Genomic DNA, 27,620 nt, shown 5'->3' on the forward strand with positions numbered 1-27,620 from the left:
GTTCTCAGTTGGACAAGGAGCTGCTGATCACAGATACGTTTTTAATTCTTAGACCACTAATTCATTGGTGGTAGATAATTGACCCCTGTTCCAGTTTTTGCCCCTACCCTTCTTTCTGGCATCAAATTCTAAAACACCTCAATTAATTCCGCTATCTATAAGCAAACTGCCTGCTTCACCCTTCAACAATCAGTGATTAACAGTATCAAGAGGAAGAACAATGAACTTGCACTTCTCTCTAACACTCAAAGTTCTGAATGGCACATCTGACTACCAAAGCAATTTGTATTTCACCCTGACAGCAGTGTTATTTATCCTTGTCTTCACTAGCTTGCAGCAGAATTGACATGTGTCTATTATAAAGTCCCTACTCCAGTTGCAAGACGAGCAGAAATCCCTGACAAAACTATGATGGTTTCTTGCTTACCTTCAGTATAAAACAATGTAAGGAGATGCAACTGTGAGAACTGTTATCTGCTGTGCTTGAGACAAAAAAAAAAAAAAAAAAAAAAACTTTCAAAATCACCAGTCTTGCAATGATTTTGTGCTAATTCTCCGGCCACAGAGCACGTTTACTTGTCCCTAACTTTCTTAACTTTTATGTGAATGACCTGATGATAAATCAGCGTCAAACAGATTAGTCATCTCTTGATTGTTTCCTTTGCTGAGATCGCTGCAACTGAACAAAAACATAGTTCATAGCTTTAACCATCAGGGATGAAAGTAAGAGTTAATGTACAAAACAAAAGAGAAACTTTTCTCCAGCTTCTTTAAGGGCCATGTCTGATTCCAGTTCAGCAGGTGCTGGATCTCTCACAGCTCACACTTCACAGCTGCAGCCAACAGGCCACAAGCTATTGCTGTGCCTGCTGTCTGTGTAACTCTTTGGAAAGCTGACTTAGCACCTTTCACCCTCAGATCTTCAGCCAGAATGTATCTGCTGCCTACATGGGCAGCAGACACATAGCATACATCATAGCCTTCTGTTCCCACATAGAAACTGATTCCCAGCTACACTCCATTACAGAATTCCAGAGCATTTTGTTAATCATCTTCAGGAAAAATGGCTTGAATATAAACGCGTATTCGATGGGTGCAGGCTATGGATGCTGAATGGCTAACAGTCAGCCTTGCCACCAACTCCCCGCGATGTAGAGCCAAGTGCATAGTCAAGGTAGTGCCTTACATAAGAACTGTTTGCTATGAAATATATTCACCTGCCAACTAGGAAGCTGCTGTTTGAGCTCACATAGGGGAATAAACTAATATTGAAATAAGAAGAACTGAAGAAGAATTATTTATGAACAGTTCAAAATAATTCTTGTAAGTTCAAGTTGGCCTTACATTGATTACAAAGAGAAAAAAGAAAATCTGTGTTGGATGCTGTATAAATTATTCTCAAACATTTAAGAAACTGTTGCAATGCTGTTTTTAAACACAGATTACGTTAGCTACATTGCTGTGTAGTTATTTAAAATTCAGAATATATCACCTTCCTAAAGGACATTCATGGCACTGATAACAACATAACGAGTATCTCACATTTTCATATCTCACATACATAACCAGGGATCATAAAAGCTTCTTTCCAAATTGTAGTCTTTTGCCATTGAGAACAAAAAGTCATAAAACTTTGAGGCAAGGATTTACCAGGAGGGAAGGCATGTGGATTCTCATTAGTTCTGGTTGGCATGGCAAGTGTTTTGCTTTAACTGACCTAGTGGAAGCTGAAAAATAACCTTATATATGCTAGTATCTTCTCCATATATCTGGACTTTGATATGATTCATTCCCATTTATTACATCAGGTTGTCTGTAAAATGCATTTCTTTAATATTATTCCACAAATATCTGCTTGTAAGAAAATATTATATTTTAATAGGTTTCAATATAATGTCATACATTAATTATTGTATGTTTCTAATGAAAAGAAAGAAAGGGAAGGACAATGAAAGAAAAAGAATGAATCTGAGACCAGGAAATACATTTTAACAATGCTAAAGTACAAAACTGTATTCCATGTAAAGTATATAGTGTTAGGAGACTTGTACACCTTTACTGTGTGAGCAGTGCAAGAGAAAAAAAAAAAGTTTTCAGCGTTTTCATATAGTGGTTATAGCCTCAAGTACAGAACCCAGTACAAAGACAAGATATATGGTACTTTTACTTCTGCAAGGTTTGAAATAAGCATCTAGGTTTATAAATAGACTTAAGAGCAGGATGAAATAAATCCAAATAAGATACTATCAAAATAGAGCGCAATGTATATTAGTAGATAGAAAAAGACCATTTAGAGCAAATTTGTACTTTTGAAAATTCCTTTGAATATATCAAAATATTTAGGAATTGGAGCCCAGCTGCTGCTCCAGCCACCAAGGTACTTCTTTCCAAGGTATTCCAAGAAATTTGAAAGCAATTTAAAAAGAAAAAGAAACAATTAAGGTAGGAAAAAAGAAAGCAGTGGGCAAGACCTATGGCTGGTGTCAGTTAGCTCTGCTTCAATAACAGCATTGACTCTTTAACCTTCTCATGGTTCTGCTGTCCAATGTCCACATCAGCAGATGCCCTTGATGTTTCAAACAACATCACAAATTTTATCTAGGGTTTCATCAAATAGTCTCAAACATCCTAACTACAATGTATGAGACGTATCTGTCCACACATTTGTTCAGTTAAGTTACTGCATGCTTAAATTAGCATACGAGAGGGTAGATTTGCCCCCTTCTTGTATACATACATATGGCGTTTTCCTATCAATGACATGGGAAGTGCATGCTATACATATTCCCAGGTTTTGCATAATCGTCTTTGCAAGGATACCATGGGTTGCTTTTAATTACTACATAACTGAAGCTGAGATACAGTTTCACGTATCATTTGAAAGATGCTGCTGTCAAAATTAGACATCCTGAGATCCAAACCAGGGTACCATATAGCTTGTGGAATAATCCCATTAAATCACTTCTTCCTGCTGTATCTAGGCTTTCCTAGGAAATTTCCCATGGCAGACAAGTGAGTTTGTTTTATGACACTGGACAAGATTAAATGGCAAGAAGAGGAACTGTATTGCAGCAACAAAACCTCCTCATCTACTATGAAGAAGATGTAGAAGTGCATTCCAGTGCTCTTTCAGGATTCCAGTGCTATTTCAGGATCCTTCACGATTTTAGTGGTGTTCCACCGTTGTAGACAACCAAAAATTTAGGAAAACATCTGGGTTCCCACATATTCCAAATTAATTCAGTCTTAAGATGGGATCACTGAAGTGATAAGGAAGCAGAAGACCCTGCAAATAGACAGATCTAGCACCTAGATAAATGCTTTTTCCTAAGTGCTTTTGAAAAGATACATTTTTTCCTGTTCTAAATAGTGACGAGGACTAACAAACAACAGTTATTTTAAACTGCTAGTTTCATTTTATGTTCACTTACAAATATATCTGAGAACACACAACACTGTAGAAGTATTAGAAATCATTTAAGCAGCAATACTGTATCACATTTTTTATTCATTAAAGTTTTTGATATTTGCATCAGACTTCTGACTTTCTAAAGCCGCTCTAAATCAAAACATCATATTAGTAAGCTCTCTACAAATTCATCACAAATCAGTTTACAGATGACATTGATGTCTTATTGCTATCCATTCCTCCTGGACCATTTCTAACAATTCATTTTTTATATTCCTGCAGTGCTGAAATATGGTTCACACCAGTATCTGTCCTTTTAGTAATCACCAAAGCAAAGCTTGGCAGTTGTCATATATTGCACTCTTGAGAAAAATGCTAGTAATACTCTGAATTGATTGATCAGTGTGGAATCAGAACTAGCTGGCAAAGAAACCATTAGCTGATTTCAATTCATAAATCTCTTCTCTTCCACCCTATTTTAGTTTAGAAACTGCTAAATATTACCATTATCTTGTGATGCATAGGATGAAGCCATTATTTATAAATATATTAATTTAACTAATGTGTGATTGCATTCATTAATGCCCTTATAAGTAGGCAGACTTATGGATTTTACTGAGCAAATTTCATTTATGTACACTGAGCTAGTGAATGTATCTAACAGCCCTTGGCTAGCAGACATTAATCTGTTCATCTCCTCAGAGGTCAAAATCAGGCACAACATTCTTCCTTATCTTAAAAATAAAGTGATTTTAAACAGAACTTCACCTGCTGTAAACAACAGTTTAAGTCCTCGAATATGACCTAAAATGATTAGTAACACAGGGTGCTGCTTACATGACAGGGTTTAATTAATCGGCAGGGATTCGCTTAGTGTCTAAAGCAAATGCTGTTACTTAACATGTTTTAGGAGAAAAAAAAATAAGGCCAAGAACAGGGAAAAAACTGCTAGTTGGTTAAAAAGATTTCCTGAAGAGATCTTAACATCCCATCAATAAAGCAAAGTGCACTATCCCCAAGAACTTAAAAATCTAAAGGCAGAAGTGGCATACATGTTGTTGGAAGGTGAGTGTGAAATGATACACTGGAACTTACAGAGAACAAGTTTTGGGGGAACAAAGGCAGAGGACTTGGAGAAGAGAGACTGCCAGTGCTGGTGAATGAAGGAGGAAATCCCAGCAGAGGACCAGCTCAGTGCAAAATGAGATTTGTTCATCTGCTACTAGTAGTAGTACACACGTGATGGTCCAGAAAGCCCTGCTTTGGAGACTGAAATCCATTGTGCTTGCTGCCCAAATGGCACGCGCCTGCAGCAGCTCGGCAGTAAAGTGAAGTGTTGTGCTGTTGCTGGTTGCCTTGGTGCTTATGTGAATCCAAAGAAAAAAAGTAGAGAAAGTAAAACCGTATTTTCCTTTGTGACAGAGTGGAGAAGTGTGATTTGCATATTAATAAGTGTTTGTATTGTTTATTAAAAAAGGGCTGTTTATCTGAAAAGGGCTGTGTGTTAAATTCACTAAAATGGATAATCAAGAGACAAATCTGGGCCTGAGAGAGAGCTGAAACTTTGGGAGTTTCCTCAAAAGCAGCATTTCTTTGGGGGAATTTATCTGCATGTAAACTCATTAAGTATCTTGTGCTGAGATTCTGGATCTTGAAATCCAATTAGCTGTATCAATGATATTCAGCCTTGAGGACCTGAAAAGCCACTTTCTGAGGAAATGGAGAAGCACAAACATAGAAAATAGCACAAAACAATTCAGAATAACATCTGACTATTCTTGAATTGTAAATCGCATGAGCTGATACTGTACTGCAATGGTTTAACAGCATATAAAGCAACATACTGTTGCTCACTGGATCTTTATTGTGCAAATTGGATCAAAGGTATATTTGGTAAATTGCATTGCAATCCCATTTGCTTCTGAATGGATTGGGAAGAAGTTTCTTCTCAGCCTCAGGTCAGACATACAAACTCACCTGCTGTGTAACAGGCCACAGGCACCTGGTAGGCTGTGGAGTAGGTAGACAGTAATATTCTTTCTTCATACTTTCCTTTTAGACCATTCCTTTTCTTTAGGAACATGAATATATATTTTTTTCCCAAGTGGTCTAAAAAATCGCAGGAATGCCTCAATACAGTTTACTAAAGTGTCTTCCACTACTAATACTGAAATAAACTCTCTGATGAAAGAGGCTAGAAAGGTGAGAACTTAAAAGTGGAATTCTGAGTCCTGATAAATTGAGTAATGGAAATGGTTTGGAACAGTTTTGGTCTGTTGTTGTAGAGATTGAGAACTAAACAGGTCACTGGTTTACAGAAACTAAGCAACATTCTACAACCCCAAAAAATAAAGCCCCAAGAGAAACCAGTGGTAGGGAATGAAAGAGTTTGGAGGAAATACTAAGTGTGTGAGCAAGTTGCCCAGCATTGCTTGAATTGCTCTACACTGGTCTTGAATTTTGTTCCTGGGGTGAACATCTTCTGTTCCTTCTTAAGTTAATTAAAAAAGTGAAGAACACAAAGTAGAAATGTGGTTTTCAAAATCAGAACTCAAAAACGATTTCTACTTTCATAGAAGAAATCTTTGTTAAAAATGTGAAGTTACTGTTTCAGGAGTAACTGGTATGAAAGCTTCCTTCCCTCTAGCTGCTCTCCTAAGGCATGACTATTCCAGCTCCCTTTTCACAAGCTATGTATAATTTTGTCTCTGTATGCGACTACCTGTCTCATGTGTATTTAAGTTAGCTTATTATAACTTTGATTTGAAACCACATCAACCACCTTTTTTATTTATTCATCATTTTTCTTAGGATCGGTTCCATAAATTTCTTTAGTGTACAGCATAATCACAGTAAAGACTTGTCTACGAAATTCCCTGGCTGCTATACCAATTGGTTCATTGCCCTGAAAACTGAAGTGCTTCAGCCCACATGAAACGCACCTTAGTATTTAACATATAAAACACATTACCCAAAAAGTGAGCATAAATATACTACCTGCCAAATCAACTCGGCACTGAAGCCTTAACTATGAGAAAAGATTTTTTTTTAAGGCATCAAATTGCAATCTTTTCCTTAAAGGAGAATTTTGATTCAGCCATTTTAGAAATATCTCTAAAATAGATTAGCCATAACTAGCACAAATCCTGTTCTCATAACGTGATAGAAAGCTATCACTGCTTGACAGCAGCAGGATAACATTTGTGAGTACGATAAGAATATCTCATTACTGATATAACATCTCCCAGGCCCTTCATGCTTCTGATATTTTATTAATAATCAGATATTTGCTTCATCCTGAACTGGCATAAAACCCAGTTAAATTCTTAGAACTGCTGAAGACATTAAATAGTCTGAAACTCCTTGCTTTGATTCACTGACAATGGGCATTAATTTTTTTCTTGGCTATTGCATTATGTCATACTGTAGTTTGTAAATAACCTGAAAAATGTCATTCTTTACATAAATAGCAAAATTGATACAGCTCCTTTTTTGTATCAAAATGAAAAATATCAATGCATATCTGTGTAAAAAGCAAAATATGCATATTCCCCTGAAATTTGGACCATAGTTGGGAGCATTACTGTCCTTCAGTAAGTAACAATAATACCATTTTCTCATTTCTCTGAGGAAGTTTGCATCAATTCTGGCCTATGTGCACGTGTACCACCAGAAGTTCAATGGGAAGTACAGAGCAAATTCCCATCTCATTTTTTTTTTTTTTTTTTTCCAGAAGAAATCTAATTTGTCAAGACAACGGGAGAAGATAAATCATTTTGGAATAATCTTTTGTTAGAATCTCTGCTAGTTCCAATATTGTAAGTCACTGTGCTTTTTCATTTGCATTGCTTTGTGTTACAGAGACTGAATAGAAGAACTGTCCACATAGAATCAGCAACCAATCTTTAAACTACCATTTTAAACATGCCCACGTAGGGGAAGAAACAAACAAAAAAGAAAAATTAAAACTAATGATTGTTTCCAAGTGTACTAACAGGCTCTACTAGGAAAAAGATGTTTCATTTGTAAAATAATTTGAGAGTTGAACAATAGAAACCCTCCAGTTGAATGAACAGAATTGATAAATCTAATTGATTTGAGGATTTCTCTTAAGCTTCCATACTGTGAAAATATTCTTTAGTAAAAAAATAATAAAATCATTAAGGATAATCAAATTAATTTCAAATTAATATTTCACTCGGCATGGTAATTTTGGAACAAAATGTATCTCAGAAATGAAAGTGGCTGATTCTTTCAGTACTAAAATTTGTCTGCACCCCTAATTTTTAGTAAGTATAATTGTTTAGTAAACATAAAAGGGAAGAATGAATTGGTACCTAACCTCAGCAATGCAGAAAATCATTTTAAGAACAATGTATGTAAAATGTCCCTAAATATGCTACTGGTATGAAAGGAGACTACTAAGAGTGAAACATGCTTGGGATCCAAATCTGCTAGATTTCCTAACTTGCCACATTTTTTTTTATGTTATACACTGACATATAAAAGTTTTAATTCTGCTTATTAGCTCTGAGTCAGCAAGCACAAATGCACATACTTGAGTGTTTTTAAAATTCATAGCCATAAATAATTTCTGGTGAATTACTTTGACCTATATGCATGTATTAGCACAACACTGCAATATCTGAGTTGCAAAAACTTGTAGAAACATTACTGAACTTGAGTTTTTTACTACAATAAAAAGCTTGTACAAATTTTATCTTCTACCATAACTTAGATACAGTATAAAAAGATCTGAGGACCTATCAGTAGTGTTCTGGTGTGTACACGTACCTCAGACAACAATCTCCACCTGTTTGAACAGCATGTCTAGGTTCCTGAGCCACAGGTAGACACATTAGCTAACCCAAGATGACTGTGGTTGCACACCTCATTTTTTTAAGATAAACTTCCCAAATCTGGTTAGGCAAGATAAGGTTTCTATATACAGCATTTAAAAAGTATTATTGGTCAGAAACAGATTTTAACAATCTAGTCAGCCATGTCAGTCACTTTTCAACAAGGAATTACCATGCTGGTTTTATCTGAAAAATATTATTTTAAGCTGAGAAAGTCTTTGTCAACCTATCATTGCCATCCGATCCAAGGTCTTTGGACATTTACTTATGATCTATTGAAATAAATGTCATTTTATTTTCTAATTAATGTATGTCCAGATATGTCCAATAAAAAAAATCTTCCTATGAGTCTAAGTGCTAATACTCTCCAGATAACACAGAAACTAGGTTATTTTTTGAACATGTTTATCTGCTTGTCCCGTCATCGGATATGCATCACATAGTTCCCTTTATTTCTTAATACAAATAAAGTCAGTCATCCCTTCCTAACATGACGTTACTGCAATGTGATCCTGATTTAGATGAATAAAAGAAGGTTCTGGCCATCTTAAACAACACTTTTAGAATAATGGCTTTATAATGCCATTCAGGGTGAACACCAAATTTAATTATAAACACACAGTTTCTAAAAATGAGATGCTTGTCTTCCAGACAGCAGAGTTTCATGTAATAGTTCATATGAAATTATAAATATGGGCTAGAAGACATCTGAAAATATATGGTTGCTATCTCTCCAATGGTGAATGAAATTGAACAATTTGCAAAGGATTATGTTGCTCTTATTCTGCCTCAGATCCAACTGAGATAGAAGTGTAAATGCTTTAGAAATATAAAGTACAGCAAATGTTTGTAAGTCTATTAATGTCTTGTTTTTATACCAGAACATGATAGAACACCTACCTTTCTTCCCCCCGTGTTTATGCGAAGTGGTGTTAAGAAGGGATCAAAAATCATATGGCTGGTTTCAATATTGACAGGTGACTGTCTTTTCCCAACAGAGCAAAGATTCCAAGCTGAGTTCACCAAACCCCAAAAGGAGGGAACTGTAAAACAAAAAAAGTGCAAGTTAAGAAAAGTCTGGAAAAAGTAGAGAAATACATGCAAGGCAAATAGCCAGACAATTAAACTTGCCATACTCTCTGCATGCACACATTGGAAGTGAACACTGGCAAATTCATCTAGCAATTGATATTTAAAACTTCCTACACAAAGACCAAAGCATATTGTTTCATATATTTTTGTATCAGGAAAGAAGGTGTATTTTTTTGCCTTTATGAATGTACCTAGCTATAATCCCAGATTCAATTATAAATAGCTTCTTTGTTGCCAGTCTTATAGAATATTTACTTAGCATAGGTATGTGACTCATTTGTCCTTATGCTAATTTTACATACATACAATGTGTCATTGGACTGAAACCATTCTGTTTTACTCAACTCCTTAAAAGTTTTTATATTTAGTAGAATTCATTAAAAAATACAGCATAATTGTAGGAGAAACATACAGTGTGATCCCAGAGAACAGGCCTGCTCTCTAGACAGGTTCTGTTCATTTCCATTCCATTCACCCAAGTTTTTCTTAAGTCAGAATTATGATCTAAAAAAAATTCTCATTGGAAAAGCCATGCTCTGGTGGTGATAGTTCCTTTCCTGTATGTGCAATGGTTTGGGACACGGAGGAAGCCCTGATTTTTGACAAGCCGAGTTCCTCTAAAAGGTTCTGTGCCCCTGACTGGGAAAGGAAGAAATGTGATCTGATTAGCTACGTACTGCTTCTCATCAGATAACCGCAGGTTGAAGGTTCATATTGTATCTAATCTGCAATTTACAGACAATGTCAGCCTCTCACTGGATGCTGAAAAAATCCTGACTAAATGAGCAATAAGCAACTAATAAAATACACGGAGACAGATTCAAACTTAGGTGTACACTTTATCCCTGTCTAAAGTACATAAGGCAACTTCGACTTTATCAGAATTATTCTGTGTGGTTTTGTGTAGCAGGTGGGTATTTCAGAGATGCTCATGTTGCTGTTCTTTGTTGGTTTTCCTTTTTTCTTTTTATGTTTTGTTGAAAGTTTTCATAACCTTTGAGCCTCCCAGCATTCTTATAATCAACTGTGTGACAAAGGCTACAAACCCAGGCTGGGGGAAGGAGCCCATGGCTGATCCCCTGGGGCAGAAGCACAGGTGTTTTGCCTAGAGGGTGGAGCTGCACACAACCCATCCCTGCTTATAAAAAGCCTTGTGGTTGCTACAGCCTGCTGTTTGGAGGGCTTTGTAGTGTGAATACTTGCTTCTACCTCCAATTTTTAGTTATTCTAGTAAGAACCTGCATAGAGCGTTGCTTGGATTTGACCCAAATAAGTCCATTTGCATTGGACTTAATGCACTGGGAAGGTATTTCTTTGTGGAGAGACAGGAGGAAAATATCTTCTAAGTAGTGTAGCCTCAGGACAGTGGCTGATACTTGTGTTTTTGTGTTATGCCTTATAGAACAGCTCATTTTTTTGCCCTCAAAGTTTAATGTTGACCCAATCGAAGTTTAATTTTAACCTGTAAGTTAGTATATAACTTCATGTCTAACTGTGCTATGAAAGTAAATGATCATTAGGATTTCTCAGGATGTTGCTTGCACAGCAAAGCTCTAGCTTAAGTATCTACACAGAAGCAATGAAAAGTGTTTTGCGGTGGAGTATCAGCCTATTGCTGTAGCTTACAAGCTATTGTTCATAGATATTACTTCTTTTATAAAATTCCTGAAAACTCCTTTTTCAGTGAATGCTTTTTTTTTTTTTTTTCTTCTCATCTCTAGTCTGTGCACCTGCACCTCCTCTGTCTGCTCTACCAGTCAATGTCTACTTCCCTAGGAAACTTAGGTAACTTCAGGAGTTTCCAGAGTATACTAAGCAAGAGTGCTAATGCGCTGAGAATGAATAAAATAAATGCAGTACAGTTTAAAGTAAAACAAAGTATATCTCATTATTTGTGTGCCCTTTTTCTTAAGGGAAATACCACAGGATCTCACTATGGATTTCATCAGAGAAAAAATCCCTCTTTATGTAGAGGTCTAAATTAAGTCTCGCTTAATCGAGATGATCAGGTTTACCTTGACAGATCCCACTGTGGTGTTAATTCAAACAAAACATTAATAGTGAAACTGTAGAACTGTAGGTTCAAGAGAGAAAACATTTAAAAGGAAATATGTTACTGAGATGGTTTCTAAAAATCTTTTGGGCAGGAATACTGCTGGTATTGTTAAAAGTGCATAGTTCTTTAGCAAGCATTTTAGAAACAAGCCTGATATGGTAAGGGCAATAAAATGGTAAGCAAACTATCCATTATCTTCAAGTTTGTATTACTTAAAGAACTTATGATGTAACTGAGATTGTCCCAGAAGAGCCATGATGGAAAATATCTTTTATGAGTGGATGTTTCATAATGTCCCTTCTGTTCCTGACAGGGCAACTCTGTGTTCTGTGCACTGCTGGTCATGCTGGCCCACTGCTGGGAAGTCAAGGAGGTGGAGGTCTGACTTGATGCTGCACAGGAAAGGTTAGTCTTGTCACCTAAACACATAACTTTGTGCTGTTATCTTTGATGTCTTTCTAAATGCCTGGGTAGCTTATGCTTGAGCATCTCTTCAAGATGTGCTTGGTGCTATCTCTATTATATGCGGTTGGATGGAAAGTACAGCAATGGTAAACTTTCCTCTGTGATCAGGAAGACTTCGCTTATGCTTCAACCGAAGGTTAATTAGGGAAGACTGACCTAAGGCTGCACACCTAAGTTAACTAGTGGATGGGGATATCATGCAATATTAACGTCTAATTATATTTAATTAAAGTAATTAGTATTGCTGCTTAGATGCTCAAAGTAATAGAAAAGTATTCAGAACCACGATGGAAAATCCCAGCAGTATTCATGTAGAAAACCAAGGCTTAAATTAAATATAAGTACCGAATTAACTGATTAGCCTAAAGAAATTAGTAGCTGAATTTAGGAAAACACAGCAAAATATTCGTTATTCTATTATTCCAGGTTAACTATCAGGGAACGTTCTACTAGAGAGTAGGTCCTTAATGAAACACCTCCTTCATCACGATTACCTGCATTGTATTTCCATAAATATCTGGTCTTGTGTGAGTGGGAATACACTGCATCTTTGTGTGTGGACCTCTGAAGCATTTTTGACAGCAGCCCAGCTCCTGTGCTGTCCAGCAGCTGCTCTTATGAGTTAGTTCGCATGCAGCCCACACAGTAGTTTACAATCTCATTTAACAAGGTTCTCCAGCTACTGGTCATTCTGCCAAAAGTTTTGGTATATTGATCATGTCATCTCTGCCTTTGTCTATAAATTCTCCTGAACTTCCACTGCTTGAGCTCATTTCTCACGAACATGTTACACAGATATGAGGTGACAAGTTTTTGCCTGACCAGTGTCATGCCTTCAGCCTTCTCATAACAGAAAGAAAATTGGATAAATTCAGTCTATTTACTTTGTGTGTTTGTGCACTACGGACAACGGGTTTTGTGTGTGTTATGTGGGGAGGAGGTGAGAGGATCACATTTTATTATACCTATGCAAAAATTGCTGACATACTTATTCATAGCCTGGATCTTATTGCAGCTGCTAGTTTTTTCAATTTACTGGGAACAAGTTATATTGAGATATATGAAGATGCTCTAGTATCAGCGTGACACGATAGAATGAGGGATTCTGATGGCTTTCACCAAACCTATGCATAACAACAGTGAAATAACAGCAGCTAGAACAATAAAGTAAGGATTGAATGCAATTCTCCTAGTGATCACTACTGTGGATTTGCTTGAATAAATGCATCTCAAGAGGAAAAGCAAAGTAATGAATGCCAAGTGTCCGATAAGGATGCCCTTCTGTAGGTACAGTGAACTCGCAGATAAGTGTGAACTGTCTGTACTGTGCGTTGGACATGTAGCAGTATGCACCCGTGTTACACAATCACAGAATGGCTGAGGTTTGAAGGGACCTCTGGAGGTCATCTGGGCCCTGCTCAGGAAGGGCTGCGCAGTACCAGGTGCACAGCACCATCTCCAGATGGCTTCTGAGTATCTGTAAGGACGTGGAGGAGGCAGTAGTAACAAATCTCCATGCTGTGAGAGGAGAGGCACAGATTTTCCTAGTATGGGATCAGAGGTGCATGCTGTGTACTACATCTGAAATATTACTTGATCTTCGAAAAAGATTCTAGATTGATAGTTCTAGGTCATGAAAGGGTTGGGGACAGCTAAGTACTGTCTCCCAGTTTTTCTCTGGCATTGGAGGGCTTATTTATGAAGAAGCTTGGGTTCTGCCCTGTTCTCTTTCTGCACCTTGCTCTTAGCAAAGCCACAAGTCTAACTAGAACCTCTCTGAGGTGCTTTCTGAAGAGTCCTTGTGAGGCACTGGCTGAAAGAGATTTGGTCTAGCTCAGAGGAGAAGAGGTGCATCCAGAGTGGGGGACAACTTGGCACTTCTTGCACACCTGGCTCTGGGGGGCAGAGTGCTCCTGGGGCTCATACTGTAGTAAGGCTGCTCCGGGTTGTCAGTTTGCTGCATGGAAATCCCAGATGTTTTTCATTCTGAAATGACTCTGTGACTCTCTGTGTGACTGCAAAGTTTTAATATCCAGGAAATATCCCAGTGTTTCTCACTATAGCTTCTGAGTTTAGAGTAGAACACAGGAGCTGTTCCAAAATGTTCCTTGTTGCCTCATGTAAGTAGATGAGATGGAATTGCAGCAGAACAAATAGAGGATGTCTGGGAGGAAAGTGTGATAATAGATAATACTATACTGAATTTAATATTTTCATATATAAGTTAAAAACCCTTATATAGTGGATTTTTGTGTAGCACCTTTAAGAAAAGGAACTAAATGGTAAAGTGGACGCTGGTACTGCTGGAGTATAAGCCAAACTGGGTGTTGTGTGTTTATTCAGAGCCTCTGTTTAAATAGGGTCAAGGAAAACTCAGTAAGCGTCAACAAAAATGAAGAAAGCAGCGAAAGTAAGAGCATCCTTCAAAAAACGGTGTTCAAATAAGAAAAATGGAAAAGATGATAACTCTGACATGTTAAATATAAAACTAAAATAAGACAAGTCAAGGGAAGATATTGAAGAACAATTTGCTAAAGTCATAAAAACCACTAACAACTTCTCGCAAGTGTATGAGAGGCAAGGATCCTGTCAGAGTCTGTAGGACCAGCTGATTGTTGTAAAAGAAGCACATGAAAGATAATGTAGCAGCAAAGCTATATCAATTCCTCTCCTTATTGCTTACAAAGGTGCCAAGGGAGGTTCCCAGATGGGAGCTTGTTTATGGGGAATGAATCTGAGAAACTGTCTCAAACTTGAGCATCAGAAAATTACTTTCAGTATAAACTGACAAAATAAAAAAAATCACTGAGGTCAGTCAGAACTCTTGGATGAATACCATGGTGACTTGAATTGCCAAAATCATCACTTAAAATCTGTGCTGTTTCAGAGGATAAAAAGCAAATAAGATCATATTTTTGAAGAGACTTAAGGAGTATTCGACTTGCAGGTCTCCAGACCTAAAAGCAAACAGGCACGTGGTATTAATTTCCACCTTTTCCCTCCCCACAGAGAACAGGACTGAAGAATTGAGCTATTCGTTCCAGAGAAACCCTAAATAGCAACTTGCTGGAAGCAAAAGGAAATATTGTTTAATAGTTGCTTATTTTTCCCAAGGCTTCTGCTACTGATCACAGTCCATTATAGGAGATGAGATCTAGACAAGACAGGGAAGTTATCTGTGCTACAATAAGACTATAACTTTCTCCTTGAAATTTTCTCAGCTTTCAAGAGCACAGATTTTGTGAATTTAAGTTACTCTAGAGTCCACAAGTTTAAATAAAAGGAGTCAACTTATTCATGCAGCAGTTCTTGTTTATATATTTAAGCTTTAACATCAGCCTTGGCAATAGCATGAAACACAATCAGATTGTATTTGTGCAGCAATTATTCTTGCCCTGTGTAATTACTGGTCCCTCAGATAAAATCTCAAGCTACTTTATTGAAGCTGGGAATTGAAACCACAGAGAGAATCAGCTATCTATGTACATCAATAAAGCAGTCCATTAATTATTTCCACCTACTCAACTTGAAGAAAATTACCATACTAATGCCTCTGGATAACCACATGACCTGCTTTGCTTCTACATAAAAGCCAAATGTAAAGTCATAAAGGCTTTGAGAGATAAATCGGGGACACTAAAGAAATGACAGAGTATAGAATGGCATTCATGTAAGTAATTGGTCACAGAAATCTCCAGACCGCAGTAATATCAGACAGTATCATAATGGCTTCAAACTTGAGAACTGAAAGTATTCCGATTTCTTTTTAACAAGCAAAAAGTTGATAGCTGAAATAGATCACTGAGAATAAGACAGCACTGCCATTATCGAAAAGAAATAAATTTCTTCACTGCTAGATCTTGAAACATATCAAAAAGTAGGAATCATGAAGAACTCAGCAGCAGCATACTAGTCGTTCCATACTGGGCTGTTCAAATGTCATCTTCCCTTTGTATGGAGGATTCTCAATGACAGGAAAAGTTCAATAGCTCCACTGGCTAAATGAGGGGAAAAAACTAGAAGGGGTATACAAGGGGTTAAGATTCTAAAAATATACTTTTTAAAAGTGTATCTTTAATACAGACACTCTGCAATACTTTTCTCGATTTACCTTTTAAATTATAGCTGCTCATTTCTGCCTAATTAAGCATTTTCTTCCAATAAAGCTATTACCTGGAAAAAAGTATTTAGTAATCACAATTAGTGACCTCTAACCTTGCAAAGCTTTTGCTTATTTTCATGTACACATTTGGGATACCAGTGTAGATAACGCCACAACTTCCTTCATCCCACTGATAAGAACAAACTAACTCACATTTGTAAACCATGTTAATGATAAGGTAGAGAGCAGTTATACAACAGTATGTAATTAGATCCTGTGTGTCACAATGTGGACAGTTAACACGTACCCTAAAACTGTACAGTCACACACTACTTTAGCCTTTCCCAAAATACAGGTCAGCTACTTAAAAGGTACTTATAGATGCCTTTCCCATTCTCTCATCTTTTGCATTATTAATATGGCAGTGGTGTGTCTACAGGCAGAGGTATGTCCAGCAGCTTCAGTGAGCATCTTCTAGGGTCTTTGTTACTACTGTTTTGAAAATATAACGTTCTTTCTCTCATTCAGAAAGGAGATACAGTCTTGGGAAAAACTATTTATCTCTGTAACATTAGTGAAGATCACACTGCTCAAAGATTTAGAATAACTATGGCAAGAAATGAAACTGATGAAAACAGGTTCAAGGACAGTTTGCTTCAAAGGTTAAAGAAACCGAGCTGTTTAGTGGGGATGGCATAGATTGAATGTTAGTCTTGGATAAAAGAAATCCTTCTTTGTAGAAGAGCTAAAAAGTAAAAGATGGGGGTGGGGGAGGAGGGAGGGAAGCACCACCCTCTCCCCCTTTTCTCAAAGAACACAAGATACTGAGAGTCCATGCGGCATGGATCCCTGCTTGCCTGCCATTCAGTTAAAACGTTCGTCTCCCTTATATCTGCCCATGGTACCCCGGTGCCTGGGATGCCTGTATGAGTAACTAGCTGCATCAATTACTCGCCACTAGCTGGCAGCTTCTCATCGAGCCCAGTCAGTCTCTCAGTGATCAGTCACTGCCATGGTTCAACACGTTCCCCTTGAAGCAGGCAAAGAACAAGTTGGCAATCACAACTGAGTAAATTTGCCTGATGTACGTTGTAACTTGTGGGGTGGAGAAGAGGAAGAGTTTGTCCTGGATTTATAGGTAGACTGAAAGGGCAAAAGAAAAGCAAAAGAGCTGTGGTGGTCATTCTGTCCTTTAAACTGAAATGTAAGATACCCAGGTTTTGAGCTTTGCGTATTTCTAAACGCTACTTTTCCTCTTCATGTTTCATCTTTCATTTTTCTGTTTGTGTTGTTTTTCAATTTGTAAATCTGGGGACTTTGTTGCTGCTAAAATGAGCGACTGATCTGAGGCAGGGTAAGAGCACTAAGGTTTTAGAGAAGATCCAGAAGAAAAGTGAAGAAAGCTTCAAATAGATGAAATTGGGACACAGTAGAAAACTGTTCAGATAAAGTAATTTAAAACATTTTTAAAGGAAAGAGAGAGACTGCTTATTCAGCAAATAATTTAAGTCCTAGAGATTCAGCTTTATTTTAAAGTCTTCAGGATATTATTGATCCTTTTGCTGAAAAATATAAATGAAAGAAGGAACATAAATATGAGTTCTTGTAATGTTTTATTCTTCCACAAGTGTTCTTTCTGGAGTAGTGGATGCTGCAGTGCTTCACAGCAGACTTACTAATACTCTGCTCAGGTAGTAAGTCAGAAGCTAATAATTTCTTGACAAACTGAATATGTCTGCATCTGTTTAGTGCTTCACTTGTTCATTAGCCTGGACATAACAAGCATCATGTTCAGAAACTGCAGGGCATTACGGGATTCAGTTTGGAGAAGCCTGGCACTGAAACTTAAGGGCAGTATGTAAGGAACATCAGTAAGGGTTAAGTGGTCCTGATCTCTAAAACATTTGTGGGTGACAGCGGCCTCTCGAGAATTTCTTGTAGCTGTGTACAACAGGACTCTTACAGCTAATGACAGCACGTAATGCAGAAATGTCCTGGCTCTGCTGACTTGCCAAGACAAGCGAGGAGCAAGCACAGAGCTCACCGCTGAGTGCTGCAGTTCTCATCTGTAATGACAGTTCAAGACAGTAACAGTGATGTTCTATGCTCTCATATTTTCTAGAGTAATCAGATTTCTCTGACCCCATTCCACAATGCTATGGCCCTGCCAGGGGATGTTGTGTCCACAGTGAGTTTACCAAAGCTCTAACTTTGACTGTTCTTGGAAGGGCCAGAAGTCTTTAGGACAGCTGACTAAATGCACTTACGGCCTGAAAATATTGTCAGGGAAATACTCATCTATTAGAATTCCAACACAGTGCTGCCAAGCCACAACTCTAAACAGAGCCATTACTACAAAATGTTTTGGGATGGAAAGAAACCTTGGCCTCTCCTTAGCTGCTACATCAGACCACTCAGCTAACTGCTGTCCAGGAATTGATCTTCCAAGAGATCTACTCATTTTCCTAACTGCAGTCACAGTCTGAATCTAGTCACTGTTTTCTTGATTTGTACATGCAGCACATAGCACACAGCCTCTGCAGATATGCTTCTGCTGCTGCATACAGAAGCTAGTTTGAGTTACCTAGGAAAACCTGCATGTGTAGGAAGAATTTCACTCTTATACTGAGTGATTCAGCTCAAATACTCATGGCTATTTTTGCTGTGCTGCATGCGCAACCAGAAGAAGCAAAAAAGGTTTAGTGGTCCCTCTGATTTAGGGTGAACTTGGTTGCACAGGAGCCCCAATAACTAAGCATCTTCTAGAGGACGGTCTCACTAGCTGCCATTTCCCCTTTCTCCAGAATAAGCGTTTGTATCCTACTGATCTCTACGTTTGACAAACTCTTTATGTAGGAATTACGGTCTGAGATGTAAGTTGATAGCTGAGTGCAAGGGTATTCTTCTGGTTGATGCCACATTATCTGATTTCTGTATTCTGTATGTGCACCAAGGGACAAATACACTGCATAGGAAATGTAACGGTTTTCTACCCAACAGATCCCTGCATCATCAATCAGCTGAATGTCAAGTGGTAACTAGTATAATAAGTGTAAGGCTGGCCATTATTGGCTTAATTTTCAGAAATGCTGAAATACATTCTCAGAATTCTCTTAAATCAGGGAAAATACGGGACAGTGTGGAAGGTCACTTTCTTGAAAAAAAAAACAGGCCATTTACATAATCTGAAAATTTTATGTGTGCTGTATTGTCCAGAAAAAATCTGTACAAACAAATATAGAGAAAGTGCTTAAAAAGGAAAGGAACTGCATTGGTACAAATCTATCTGCAAGCCCCCAAACAAACGGAGAAGAATGAAATTAGCCATTTGTTGACAATGAATAAAACGTACTAAAAGCTGAAGTGGCTTCTCATGTCACACACTTCCTCTTCTGCCTCTGTTAGAGTTACTCAGGTGGGTTAGTCCCTGGTCCTGTTGGCTTCTGTAGCAAATGCCAAGAAAATGCTACTTGTTTACTCATGGTGTTGCACACCTATCATTCAACCAAGTTTCCTTAAGGAACTTGCTCTTACTGGGAGCTGTTCTACTTACTATTGGATTAATTGCCATATGTATTGCTCAAATATACTGCACCTTGTTAATGACAAGGTCGTATTTCAAACCTTTTGGTCCACTAATGCATTTGGTTTTGAATTGTGCTGTGAATCTGAGCTCCCAAACAACCTTGCTGATCTTGCTGAGGCTGCTTTTGAAGAGAGATGCAGTGCATGAAACTGCTGAGTTCTGCTGTCAGTGAGAAAACATTTTGAAAATGTATTGGTTTTCACAAGGCTATGAAGGTTCTTAAATACTCACCTAAATGTGTATTTAATGACACCACTAAGTGTTTTCTTATTTACTTTGAAGTTTCTGTATTTGCGGTTAAATACAGAAGAATGTTCTGCAGCGCTCCCATCAGACAGGCAACTGGGAAGAGACTCAAGCTGGTTTTGTCTGCAACCCCCCCCTTAATAAAAATAATCTAGAAGGGAAAAGGGGAAGGGAACCAAGCAATTAATACTCGGCCATTGCTTGAAATTTTTGAATCAACACTGGAAGAAGGTAAATATATATATTTGGATATGTTATGGTTATTAGGTATTTGGTGCTAAGAAATCTAAGTATGTAACACCAGGGCATACATGATTTTCTTAATGCTTTTTTTGTTTTGTTTTAAATGAAAAGGCCTTTTCAAATGCTACAGTGAATTCTTAAATCAGAAGATGAGAGTTCAATGCCGAAGTATTGTCGTAATTTCATCTAAAAATAGCCACCAGAGGGCAGACCGTGTGTTCTTAAAAGGTTTGTGTTGGGCCAGGGAGCTGAAATGGGCAGGACCCTGTTAGTGCATCCCCCGAGTTCAGTGTCTTCAGTTCCCTTGTAAATGGATCTTGGGATGGATGGGGGAGAACAGGCCAGGGATTATATAAACAAGGAGCTGGAGAAGGGCGAGCACGGAGGCTGTGCAGTAAGGCAGGGCTGTGCAATGTGGCAGCCTCCCAGCTGCTGGCGAGAGGCCAGTAGCTACATGACTGAGCATCAGGTCAGAGAGCAGACCCGCAGGACAGCCTGTTCAGACAAGATTACTTGCAAACAGCTCAAGGAGACTGTTAGTGTTAGCCGAGGTGCCAGAACATTATGGATACTCTGAAGATGGAGGCTGAAGGAGCTATCTTCTCTCAGTGTTGTAGGGTGATGCTATCACACTCTTGTGGGATTCTAATATACTGCTAATGCTGTTTCTAATCTGGTCATGCCTGATCTCACTGTTAACACGTACATACAAAGAGTATGTCCCCAGAATAATTTGGAAGCTTCTGACTGTTGGCAAAGAAAATTCAATCTAGCAACTGAATCATAAGATCAAATTTGTTCTGAATGTGTCAGTAAAAATTGATGTGGGCTATTGGCAAGGAGCGGACACTTCCTCTTGATGCAAGACAGGATCTGTAATAGTGCTGCAATGCTGCCATCAGTGCTTGAAAATGGAAATGCACCACCTCAAATAAAGCCAACAGGAGCAACCGAGCTGTGGATGCCAGGTCTGTGCTCAAGGTTAGATCAAATAGCTGCCACAAGGAGAACCCTCTATTATTTCCAGCTAAGAACTCCGCAAGTTATGACTGCAAAGCTGTTTAGCACAGCAGTAATCCTTCCTGAACCTTTCCTTAGCTAACTGTTTTCTTAAGCTGTGGGTGTGTACGCGTGCCTCATGCTAGTGTCACTCAGAGCACTACAGAAAAATGCTGCTCCTCTGACCAGTACTGGTAGGTGGCATGAGTTTGTAAGGCAGTAACTGTGTGATGCCTTCTTACCATGGCTTGCAGCGACTTATTTCAGCTTGTGAAAACTGTCAGTAGCAAAAGTTATGTATGTGAGAAATACAGCAGTGCACAAGCATCATCCAATCTGCAAGGTAACTGTTCCACCTTGAAAAGCACCACAGCAGTACCGCCATGTTTTAGCAGAGCAGTGGAGAGACCACTCAGAGGTCTGATGCCCAGAATGCAAAATTGTAAAGCCACTCACAGGCACAAAAACTATAATCTACTTCCCAGAGTGTCACAGGGAGAACAGGAGACCTGTAGCTCTAGAATGCTCCCGACAGCCTATTTCTCTCTGCCAGAGACTGTAACAGCTCAGAAAGAATGAGCATCAATTGCTTTCAGGGGAAGCATGTAAAGGATAATGTATGTTGCCTTTTTGGCAGCCAAGATTCACCAGAAGATAGTGCCTTGGAGGCTTTATTACTTGTGACCTTCACAGAGACCCGAATACATCTTATTTTCTGAATTATTCCAGCCTGTGGATACAGCATTTGATGGTCTTTCTAGCAGTATAAGAAAAATCATACCTTCCCTGAGAAAGAGGTTTAGGGGAAAGAAGTATTAAACGATTACATCCAAGTGGGATAAAAAACTTATGGCCATGCACATGGAAAAGGCTGCAAAGGTGACTAATTTAAAAAGTACTTTCTAATGGTTCTGAGCTCCTAAATCACTCCAAAATTTATTAAGAATTTTATCAAATACACTGGGTAATCAAAAAAACATCATCTGCAGGCAAAAATTGTAGCCTTATAACCACTGAAAATATAAGTTCAAGTTGACTTCCTTGTTACAGACTTGCTACCAGTTTTAGATATCAAAATACAAACTAATCATGGAAATATGACCAACTGAACTATTAATTCTCAAGTCTCTGAAATTATCAGATTGTAATCTTTCCTACCTGGTTTCCTTTTGGAAGCAAAAAATTTTGAGTGAAGTTGCCACTTGGCTTTTCAGTTTTATGTTGAATTAGTTGAATAAACAGACTGAAATAAACGTTCTTCGTACCAACAGAGGAATTGCTCCTGTCTAACGGTCATTTAGGACAATAGACTGATTCCATACAATTGGCCAGTGTCTATCAGTGCACCGGTCTGGCCTTAACACTAGCAAAAAATACAGCACTCATTTTTAAACACAAACTATATTAGCTGAATACATTTACTGTTAGTTGGCATGATTTCAGTTTGTACTTTCAGTGAAAACGAACACAAATTATTATTTATGAACTGAACATTTATTTTTGTATAATAGCCTTTAAATATATGGCAATGTGTTTTACTATTGCGTGCTTCCAGTAGAAGTAATATTCAGAGGGCTTAGTAAGTACAGATTAGCTACCTTTAATGTTCTTACTTCTGTTTAAACTTAGTCTAACACAAAGCTACCAAAGCTAAGTCAGTAATCATAAATCCTATTACAATTGCCATGTGCAAATACCCATTCACTACAGATGAAGTTTACTCTCAACAAGTTTTTCCAGCATCATCTGGCCAAATAAAGAAAAGTAAATACCAGGCTTACAATCAAAATTGTATTTCTTTCTGGTTCACTTCATTGAATTTCAGCACCTTCCCTGGCAGACAGGAAAGGGAATGGAGAGACTTGACAGGACAGACAGTTTTTCTTTTAGGAAAAGCTTTCTACGTTCATCTCACAACAATACATATAATTATTTTTCTGTCTGAGCTTTAAGAAGAGTATTTCAAGAATCAAAACAATTCACTTCCTAGCCTGCTTTTCAAACATCTGTAGCAGTGCACATTGAAATAAAATCCCTCTTGGTTTGCATTCAGCCTAGTGGAAGAGTAGCAGTAGGTTAGCAACCATGTTATGTGCAGTGACTGAACTTACTCCAGCGTATTTGCATTTTTTCTTTAACAGAAAACATTGAATATGTTACATGGAAAATGGAGAGGAAAGTGCTTGTTTCAGGAATATTTTCCTAGTGGAAAGTTGAACATGAATCGTAAAAATAAATAAAAACTAACCTCTTGGCTAGCATTAGGAACATTGTCTTCATAAAGTCCTGCCTGAACAACTCAAAGTAACTTTAGCTACATAATTGTGGTACAAGAGAAACAGGACAAAGTCTGAGTCTCCCAGCTAGGTAATTATCATTGGAAGCTTCACCTCCATCAGCAGTGATGCTTTTTCTTTGTTCTGCGCTATTAGCTGTTGTCAGTTAGGGCAGCTGATATATCTATTATGGTTCTGAAGAAAACCAGCAGAGCAATATAATGATGATTCCTGGAACACTTATCACTAGACTACTACCTAATGTACAAGAGGAGTATTCATTTATTTTCTGTAGCATTAACTGTGGCCAATTTTGTAGGAAAATAGTCTCTATATATCATTGCTTGGGACTTAGTCCAATGATCTGCTCCTCAGTCTTGAGATTAAACTTTTTGCTATCTTCACATTCAAACATGAGACATTTCAATACCATAACAGTGCTTGGTGTTTTTGTTAATCTACTGATTTGCTATGATTGTGGTTCTTGAGTAATAATCACTCTTTTGAAGCCTCAGTGTGACTTCAGTGGCAATACTTACGAAGTTTGAAGATTTTAACAGCTTCAGAAGGAAACAATTTGAGCACTGATTATTTCCTAACAAGAAAGAAGTAGTAGCTAAAAATATTACTTCGTTTTGCAGAAAATAGTTTTAATCATGGTGATTCAAAATGGATGTCTTGCAATGTCTTGCGGGGTGTTTTCTTTCTTTTTTTCTTTCTTTTTTTTTTTTTTGTGGAAGAACATCTCATTTTAGACTGTCTAATGCACATTCTCTCCTTTTGTGCATGTTTCAAAAAATTCTGATTAGTTCTTCAGCAAAACGGTCTTCAGTGTTGTTTGCTTCAGGAAAACCATAGTTATCAGGTTATCTCAAATTATCTTTCTTTTCTGGGTGAAACTTTTTTTTTGTTAAAATACAATTAGTGTTTGTAGTTAAGTACTTCCCCAAGCTACATATACATTCTGAATACGCATTGCTTGCTAAAAGGTACTAAATTATCTACATCTAATTGCAAATTTATGCTCAATGTCTCTTACAGTCTCTGAGATTCCCCTTTTTAAACTCCTGCTTCTTGGCATGTTTCTATGTTTGCTATGTAGCTTATAAAATCAAAGTGGACATAGCCTTTTAAGCAGAAGGGATATTTGCAAATGGCTGAGGAAAATACTGTATTTTTGTTCACATAGTTCAGCTTGCCCATTTTTAGTTTCTCTTCCTTTAAAAACATACACTGCACTTTGTAGGATGAAAAAATCCATAAACTGTAATTTCTGGGAATTTTATTCTCTGATACCATCTGAAGTTTCCTGCTGCTATTATTGGTGGGAGGGTTTTGCGATGCACTTTAAAGCAAGAGTTCATATGAAATGCCTGGATAAAGCAGTTCAGATGGACTGCCTAGCGTACAAGTCTGCAGTAGCCATCACCAGCCTGCCTGGGTATCCCCAAAGATGCCAGTGATTAGAAAGCCTCCAGTTCTAGAAAATTCTTTGAAAAAGTAGAAAGCACAATTTTTGCAGCACGAGGAAGTTTCATTAAGATCTCTTCTCCCTGAGGTGACACTTTCTCATAACTCTTTAAAAGTCTGGAAATGCTCTATAACTCATTAGGCAGATGAACCTCATTTTCTGCAAAAACAAATATTAGTTCCAAGGCAACTGAAGCTGCATGAAGCTCACATTTAAAACAGGTGTTAACAGTGTATTTTAAAACAAAGCAAAACAATTTTGGTGGACTCAAGTTTTCTCCTAGGAACTATTCATTATTTCTATGTTAGAGGTGTCTCCTTCACACATGCATTAATTGCCTACATGAAAGTAGTCACGAATTGTACTTCCTGGTACAATGCACAGTCCTTCTATAATGGCCAATGGAAGCCAATGAGAAAATCACCCAGTGAGCACATCCAAACCTAGGAGGAGAACATTTCCACTTCAGAGATCTGATTTGAACTCCATTAGACCACTGTCACAATGTGCTTTCGAGTAACATGCCATTAGGTTTAGGACAACTCCTGCACCTTGCCAGTCTTTATACAAAAACTTACTGAGATGCACAGGATATATTTAGTTTACTTTTAAGCTGAATGTTCTATGTTTAATTTATTTCTGTAGCCTCAGGTGCATCTAAATTTGATTGTAACAAACCATCTACTAGGCAGATTTTGATGCATTATATGGATGACAGATGAATGCAGATAGCTTGTCTACTTCTGTCTGCTCTCCTACTGAAAAATAAGTCTCTTAACTCAGCTATTTTTAAACTTTTCCTTTAAACTTAAGCAACGTGTCCCAGGATGTTCTGTGGCTAATACTCTAGGAAAAATTTTCAAGGTGGAAGTGTTGAAACTTAAACACTTAACAGTCTGCACACACATCCTGCTCTTTTGCTATGACTGAGGCTTAAATTGAAATTCCTGAGTTTGTCAGTAATTATTTTTTTTTCCTAGGTTCTTTTTTTACACTTGCATATTAGCATTTCTAAATTACAAAGAAATTTGGTTAAATTTTGCCTTAGCAAATTTCACAGAATCTGAATTTGGCGATGACCAATCTGGCTGCTAACTGTACAGGAGCAGGTGACACTAGGTACAATCAATGGTTTTAAGATTAAGTGTGCTGCTTTTCACCCCTTAAAAACAAGATAACATTTCAGGTTTAGGCTCAACATTAAACTAGCTGTAAAATTAAGGATGCTTCCCTGAATATGGTAAAAGCACCTTAAAGTCAAATACCTGCCACAGCTCTTAAGAAAGCAAAATGTTCAAAACCACAAGCATGTTTCTAAATTACCAGTGCTGCCTTTTGCCTTGACTTTTCCAGAAGGAGAATAAATTGTGATGCCAATCTGAGGGGGATTTCCCATTCTGTATCTCCGAATCTGTCTCCCTCTGAATTCAGGCAACTGCAGAAACTCTTGTTCAAGTTTTTTCATTACCAGACTGATCATCCCCTCTTAAATGCTGACAGATTCTGTCATTTTCATCTGCCTGTTACTTACTGTACACATAATGCTAGTTAAAATTATCGGTAAAACTGGCTTGCAGCTTATCTGTTAACACTTGCATGCAAACCTGTCAGTTCTTCGCATTAAGATACATTTACTCTTTTCAAAACACATTCAAGCTGACTACTAATTCTTCAGTCCTTGACTTCATAGGCAGTATAAACTTTTAAATGGTAATTGAGTCGTCTTTTGATGAGCTGAAAGGGAGAGCAAAGTATGATGTTGCCAACAGCACACTGCTGTTTGCTCAGCAGTAAAGTTTATGGAGTACTGCTTTATTCAGACAAATTATTAGGTTCAGTACAGGTGGTAGGTGGATGACACACAGTCATGATGTACAGAAAATCCATACCCATTATCTAGCAGCAGCATCTAGCCTTGAGGTCTGCGAATTTACAGCTGACTTAGGAGCTATGACCAACAGTGACACTCAGCATGCAGTCTGTGCCCCTCCCTGTGCAGGACATAAAACTCACCAGTACAAAAGGTTGGCAGGAGGATCTACTTTTTGTGATAACTATTAAAACTGAGATTGTCTACTGTTTTTTTTTTTCCATGTTACTATTTAGAGTACAGATGGGAGAATGGGGGGGTTTCTGTATGTCCCTCCACTTCACGCACCATATTATTTTGCTGCAGTGAGTTTTATGAACTACTTATTCTTTATTTTTTAAACTGTCTAGATCATTCATAATTGCATAGCACTGTATTCATTGCCAGCTTTTATATCATTGGCAAATATAACCACTACCAAAAAAGCATCCTGCTGCAATCCATTCATGACCAAGCTTTCTCTTTCCATCTTGAAATACTACTTGCATTGGCACCTTTCATTCTGTTCTCAAATTCTGAACAGTAACACTGTATTGTGATTTTTTTCTGATCAATCTTTTACTTTGAATGTCACCAAAAGTGTCTGAAACTTAGAACCATTTTCTAATTCAGTTTTTCTTTCCTCTGTTGACTTTACTGCTTAAAACATCTTTAAGTCTGAGCACCTCAGTCTAGACCAGATTTTGTGTAGACACTATACTTTTTCCTTCAGATGATCATTATTTCTTATACTTTAAATAAAAGGCAAAAGGGTCAAGTATGATTTAACATTTATCAGCAGATTCGAATGTTTTTCCTAAGTGGACATTGTTTTTTTAATGCTCATTTAAGAGTTTAACATTTACTACCTGTGAGGTATTTGCAATGTGATTACCTGAAAATCTGCTCCCTTTTAAAGGTTTTTCTGATATTGGAGCAGGAAATACTTGCTGCAAACTTAAGCATT

The 27,620-nt window shown here is 37.7% G+C and overlaps 1 protein-coding gene across 1 annotated transcript in view; it reads right to left on the reverse strand.

The window, feature by feature from the left end:
* Positions 1-27,620, reverse strand: part of CA10 (carbonic anhydrase 10) — a 200,911-nt gene that overhangs the window by 113,211 nt on the left and 60,080 nt on the right. Inside the window, exon 5 of the mRNA XM_082774689.1 lies at positions 9,169-9,311. Coding sequence (XP_082630815.1) covers positions 9,169-9,311 — 143 coding nt within the window. The remainder of the gene's footprint in view (positions 1-9,168; positions 9,312-27,620) is intronic.

Source organism: Aythya marila (assembly GCF_965140915.1).
Source record: "Aythya marila genome assembly, chromosome: 18".
Classification (NCBI taxonomy): Eukaryota; Metazoa; Chordata; class Aves; order Anseriformes; family Anatidae; genus Aythya; species Aythya marila.